The 7,057-nt window shown below is 29.1% G+C and overlaps 1 protein-coding gene across 1 annotated transcript; it reads right to left on the bottom strand.

Annotated features, from left to right (window-relative positions):
* Positions 1-5,340: 5,340 nt before the first annotated feature.
* Positions 5,341-6,687, bottom strand: LOC108485459 (gibberellin 3-beta-dioxygenase 1-like). The gene is made up of 2 exons (XM_017789299.2): positions 6,105-6,687; positions 5,341-6,002 (listed from the first exon to the last, which is right to left on the bottom strand). Exons 1-2 carry the CDS (start codon positions 6,560-6,562, stop codon positions 5,366-5,368), a joined length of 1,095 nt encoding a protein of 364 aa, XP_017644788.1. The 5' UTR covers positions 6,563-6,687; the 3' UTR covers positions 5,341-5,365.
* Between the last annotated feature and the right edge of the window lie 370 nt (positions 6,688-7,057).

Here is a 7,057-nt window from a genome sequence, read left to right as displayed (position 1 = left end):
AAAAAACAATCAACATGATTAGCTGATGAACATATTTGGGTAAATGTGGGATCTGACCCCGCAAAATTATGTCCATTTTGACAAAAACAAAAAATGGTTTGGATTTTGAAGTAGTTATGGGAATTTGGGATTTGAAAGTTGAATCTGAATTGAAAATCAAAATGATATGATTTTGATAGTGTATCTAATAAATCGTGGGGATTTGATGTAAAATGGATTGATTCCCATAACATCAACAACTTTAACAAAGTTGTGAATCAAAGAAAATAAGATTAGTCTAAATTTAATCTTTTGTTAGTGCCAATTGCAACTTGATTTATCGTGTTATAATATTGATTATTTGGTATACAACTCAAACACGTATTAATTTAAGATTGATTTGAAGAGTTTCAATATAATCAAAGTTTTTAGTGATATTAATTGATTATAATTTTACAAGCCATATTAACTCTTATATAACTCTTATATAAGCATGATTTGTTTAGGTTAATTGTATGGAAGGAAAGTTTTATATCTATAACTAGAGAAGAGATTGTACGTCATTTTTATCCCTTTTTGATAGGGGAATGACAAATCATTCAAATTCAACTAAAATGTTAAAAATCAGAAGAAAAAAAATTGATTTGTCATCCTCTTATTGAAAAGGAATAAGAATGACGTAAAATTACAGTTTTATACAATCTTTTCACTTATAACTATATATAAAAAGAACAAACATAGAGTGTTGTAAACGTGTGGGTTTTAATAAATTTAATTAATCATAAATTATTATCATAAATTTAATTTTTATAAGATTATAAATCCTCAAAGGCCAGTAGTATTAATATAAGAATAAGGATTTAGGGATCAGAGATGAATCATAAATTATTAGGAGAGTCAAAGCATAATCTTATCATTATACTAACATATAATTTCATAAAAATTTAAAAGACTAAGGGTAAGTTTGGATAGGTAAAAACAACAATCGCAGTGAGATTAAACATTGTTGCAACACTATAGCCTGAGACAAAAAGTAAATTAAACACACCGCACCCAACTGTCCATCCAAATACACCCTAAATTTTAACTATTTTAGTTTCATGTTTAATTATAGGTGTAAAAGAAATTACCCTTAGAGATGCATTGAAGAGAAGCCCATATTTTTTAATGTTATGAGAGATTGCATTCTTCAAACACATGTTTATGATTGGACTACTCAATCCGTATACTTTGTTAAACAATGTACCCACCAATGTTATTTAAATTATCTGAAATTTAAAATCAATTGCTCCCCAACTTGGAAAATTTTCCCCCCTTAAAACCTTCAATAAACATCAAGCAATGAAGAACTAAACAAATCGAAAACGGTTGCATACAATAACAAAGTCAGAAATTTTAGGAGTTAAAAAGTAAATTATAATTATTTGAGGTTAGAAATAAAATTTTTACTATTATATAGAAGCTCTAAAGTAATTCCACTAATTTTGAGAGTCAAAGCTATTACCAAAGGACTTAAAAAATGGAAAATTCTCTATATTATCATTTTAATGTTAGGGAATCGCAAGTTAATATAATAATAAGATTATATTTTAACTTTTAAAATTGGATTTTGGCTCCTCAAATAGAAAAAATATCATTTAGACTCCTAATAAATGATAAATTAAAATTATTATGTAATAAAATTGAGTTTACTCTCCCAAAATAAGAAAAAATTATTTAATTCTTTCAAAATAATGAAATTATAAATTAATACAAAATAAAATTAGACTTTAACTTCACGAAAAATTAAATTTATTTCTAACCCTTTTTTTTTATAACTTCATCCATTCTCAACCCCTTCTAGATATAAAATAACAGATTAAGTTGTTTTTACGAAAAACTATTGTCCTAGGTCGATTTTATAAAATATATTTTGTTAGAGTTTAAGGTTGTACAAAGTTTTGTTTTAATTTTAAAAATTAAGTGTAGTATTTAATCTTATGTTATTAATTATAAAAGTAAACAATCCTTCATTGTTTAGGAATAAATTGTCAATAGATTATGAGTGTATAAAAAAAAAGAAAGGAGATTTGAGATTTATAAAAGAGTAATTTTTATTTTCAAAAAGATATTAAATATTCCTCAAAAGCGTTTTCAGATGAAAACATTTTCTTACAAATACGCTAAAAAATGCTTCTAATTAGAAATTTTTTTTTTTACAAATCAACTAGAAGTACTTCCCATTGAAAATGTTTTTACAAAAACCACCTAATCCCATAATCTTTTGAAAAAATAGTTTAAAGACATTTTCAAAAAATCACACTTTTTATTTACACATATAAACTCAAAACTTAACGTAAAAAAATAGTTAGAAAGTAAAAAGTAAGTCCAAAATCCGATGAGAAGGTAGGAGTAGGAGGAGGGTAGTGAAAGAGAGGAAGTGCACGTGGTTGCAGGCGCAATATCGTCGTCAAGTTTTACACAAACAAATTTTCGTGAATCGAAATGACCGACACACTTCTGTCTCTGCAATAATGGCTCCAAATTCCAATATTATTAAATCTTTTAGAAAAAGATTGAATGTTCATGTAATCATGGCCGCATTTTCTTGTTTTTTCTCTTGTTCATATTCCAGTTTTATCAATATATATATATCTGCTCACACAAAATTTTGTCCTGCTTCATCTTCCCTCATCCATAATAATAGAGCTACCAGTTGGCTCTAGGGTTCCTTTCTTCAATTTGATTTTTTTTAGTTTATGATATTTTTAATTTAGATTTTATATTATTAATTCAATAGGGTTTGAGTGGGTTTTCTGTCATTTAGTCACATATAAGTTTTCTGTCATTTAGTCACATATAATAGTTATAACATATTGCACTTATGAGTGAGATAGAATCGAAGCTAAAAAAGTGTTTTAGGAAGTTAAGGTTTTATAATAACTTATATTTTTTAAAAATTTTAAAAAAATTATAAATTAATTTTATCATTTTTGAGAGGTCAAGGGTACTGCTTGCCCACTGTCTATGCCCCTTTGAGTCATAGACGAAATCAAGAAAATCATTTGTAGATCAAAATTAAATTATAAAAATTTGAAAGGTTAAAGTGCAATTTTATTATTTGATTAATTTATAAGTTTATAATTTTTAAAAGAACCTAAATGCAATTTCATTATTTGGAGCCAAGATTACTACCTACCCTTAGTGATAGGATTGTTGAAACGGCTTTGTTACATCATCTTATTTGATTTATTTGGCTGGATAGTAAGATTTTGTTATTTGGTTGACGATATATAAAATTACTTAATTGCATATTGTATTGAATTATTATTAACATTGAAAGAAAATGTGCAATGTTTAATAAGAATGTCCATGTGTCATGTTCTTATTGGTTGGTATTGTGTTTTTGAATAAAATGAGATGAAATTGATAGTTAGCTACCATTTTTTACTAAAATCTTTTACGTATCTAAGAAAAAATGGGCATAATTTGAGGGTCAATTTGACATTTAAATTTGATAATTATGAACCCCATCATTTGGCCCATCCAAGGGTGTTCATCCTATCCCTAATGGGATCAATCCGTAGGTTTAACCAGTGTGGTAGTGTAGTTGTTTGTACGTGTAGGTGTATGAGTTGTACTTGAATGTAAAGATGCTTATGGGTTGGGTTAACACACTTTATATTTGCCCAAGTTTAACTTAGCTTGAAATATGGATTAGAAAATTTTCATTATTTTTAATCTAAAATTTAATAATTTTATATATTTTCTTTCATTTATTGTAAATTGATGGTTAATATATGTCATAAGTCTTTGTACTATTTGGAAATTTAGAATTTAGTCCATGTACTTTTATTTTAGAAATTTAATTCCTTTACTTTTGATTTCAAAATTTAGGATTGTGAATTTTTTTAAATTTAGATTAATTATGACGTCATTTTTAATTACATGACTACTAAATGAGTATTTTTTATTTGAAATGTCAAGTCAACAAATTTAACAATAAAAATTTAATAGTGTTAGCTATTAGCAGTTGGATTTGAATTTTAAAATATAAAAAGTAGAAGAACTAAACTCTTGAAAATAAAAGTATAGGGACTAAATTTTGAATTTTGAAAAGCACAAAGACTTATAGCATATTTTAACCTAATTTTATATATAGGCAACATCTTTTTTTTTTAAATGTTTACCTATAGTATTATATATTACTATAGATTCAATTGTTATGTGTTATAAATCACATATAATATATGAAAACAACATAATATAATATATTGGAAAACTAGGAAATGGGCCAAGTCAGGCTTGAGCCTTGAACGTTCAAATTCGATCTTGACTCACATCTAATTTTTTCTCAAGCTCATTTTTTAAGCTTAATATTTTTTTTTCAAAACTCTTCTAAATTTTAAACGAGCATTTGATTTGGACGAATAATTCAATAGTTATTCATTAATATCTTTTTCGTTTTGATTTATCCAAAATGAATTAGTCATAAAAAATAGGAAAATTGCCACAAAAATCACATCAAAATGTAAGACTAATATTGAGTATTGAGATTTTCCTGTATACTATAAAACTTTAACACTACTGGTAATATCGGATAACTTAAAGCAATTTTTTAATAAATGATTGAATGTACTGATAAGATATATATTCTCTTTTTGAAGATAACATTATTGAGAGAAGTAATCACGAACTTTAAATATGAATTGTAAAATAGACCTACATAATATCGAAATATAAAATTACCACCGATAATGTAACCTCCCATGAATCAAATATCATCCTTTTTTTTTTTATTTTTTCTAAAATTATTTATGTTGAAGTTTGACATTATAAAATATAAATACGAAAGCATGTTTCCAAAACTTAAAAAGTAAAAAATAGGCATATATTAATGTCCCACACATTAAATTTGGGATAAAGTATTGCATCTTTTTGTATGTTTTGATCTTATATTATTTAACAGACTAAAAATTTATTATCTTGATCAGTGTCTTATTCTTTGGATGGGGATCTTCCTCCATATCCGGGGCTAAAATGTTGTCGGTTCTAATGTCTTTTCAAATGGAATATTCAAATATTGAATAGAAAATAAAAATATATTTCCACTCAATCTCTTTCAAACAAGGACAAAAGGAGGAGAAGAGACAACCCTTTTGTCTTCATTCCTTTATATGATTTGATATAAAATTTATCCATTTAGATCCTTCTCACATGGAAACTAATGAATTATTTATAAAAATTCTTGTGTCACGAGTCTAGACTTTAGCTTCATTAAGGGATGATTGATTATAAGTAAAAATTTATAGATTAATAGTGAATTAAATATAAATTAAAGAAGAGTATAAATTTGAACCGAGGTAAAGAACAAAAAGGTGATTAAGAACAAAAATATGGTTGTCTTTTAGCCAACTTTTACGCTATTATTGTGTTCATTTACATCAACCAATCCATTTAGAGGGACACAAACACGAACCCATGAGAGTGCTTTGTTGAAATACTTTGCTTTGGTGTCTAGGTATTCATTCCAAGTAATTGGTCGGTAAAGGGGTGGGTGAGTCGGGCCTACTAGTTTAGGATGGGGTGATATTTTGACACTTGATGGTGGTCCATATAAATAGGCTATCGATAACCGGTGACGGGTCCGGTTCACCATGGCACGATGAAGGACACTGGGGTAGGAGCCATTGGATAAAATATGCATGAGGTCACCTACATTTATCACGAGCCCGTCCGGTACCGGAGGGACTTTGATCCACCCTACTCCTTCTTTTAGTACTTGTAACCCACTAGTGCTGTTTTGGTAAAGGATGGTAAGGAGGGTGGAGTCGGTATGCGCGGCGAGGCCCATAGCTCGGTCTGGGTCGGGACAAGCTGGGTAATAATTCAATTGTAAAGCAGCTGAAGCTTCTTTGAAATCACTTTTTGGGCCAGCCCATTTGATATCTTGTTTGGCTGTTATCCCTAATGAACCCAACATCAAACACATCAATCTCCCTGCTAGCTTCTTCATTTCTTGCTTGTATTCTTTAATCACATCACTGAAAAAAGAATCAAAATAAAATTTAAAAAAAAAAACTCCACTAAAACAAAATCAAACATATACTGTATATATAGCACAATGATGAAATGGGTGTTCTCACCAGTGATTGGTGTAATCATGGGGCCAAAGTTGACGAAAATGTTCATCGGGTGAACCAACAATAGTGAAACCTTCAGACCACATAAGCTTAGAGAAAAAAGAAGAAATCCTTGCAAAACCATAACCAGAGACACCATCAGGTGATCGAGCAGCTTTCAGTTTTTGGTTAACTGGTAAAGAAAAAAGGGTTCGACTGGTGGATTCAACCATGTCAAGTAGAGTAGTGGAGACACCATGGTTGATGACTTGGAAAACACCCCAAGTTCTACATGCATGGCCAATACTTTGGAGAGCATTAGGGTCATTAAGATCAATAATCGGCACGGATTCGGCTGAGGAGTCGAAGGAAGGGTAGTCAATATCGTCGCGTTGGTTCCATGCGTAGGACTCAGGTAGTTCTTGAAGGGAAGTGAAATCAGGATGAGGTCTGATAATGGCATCGGAGAGTCTCGAAGGCATAGTTAAAAAATCGAGAGCTTAAGAAAAGGGATTTGAATATGAGTTGGAAAGGAGGTTAGTGAGGGAGCAGTAGCAGAGAGAGGGGTGTACTTTTGATGTAAAAAGGGAATAGAGAAAATGAAGGAATTGAAGAGATATGATGGATTCTAGTGACTATATATAGACGACCAAACAAGAGGTTGAGAGAGAAAGAGAAGTTTTTCTTTTTAATATTTTTAAATATTTTTTAAAAGATAGATCATAGAGAAATTGATTTCATATATGGGTTAAAAGAATACCTTGGAGGGGGGTATTGGCCCGGCCCCTTATACCCCACTTTGATTAAGTTTGGAAAAGATTGATATCTAAAATCACTAAATTATTAGTAAGTTTATATTTTGGTCATTCAATTTTAAAAAGTTACAAAATGATCACTAAACTATTCAAAAAATTTTATTTAAATCATTGGATTGTTATTTTTTTTAAAAGTCCAGCTAGCGAGCCCTAAGCAATGAT

Source organism: Gossypium arboreum, chromosome 6 (genome assembly GCF_025698485.1).
Source record: "Gossypium arboreum isolate Shixiya-1 chromosome 6, ASM2569848v2, whole genome shotgun sequence".
NCBI lineage: Eukaryota > Viridiplantae > Streptophyta > Magnoliopsida > Malvales > Malvaceae > Gossypium > Gossypium arboreum.
The sequence above is the reverse complement of the archived record's forward strand: the minus strand, read 5'-3'. Positions and strand labels throughout refer to the sequence as shown.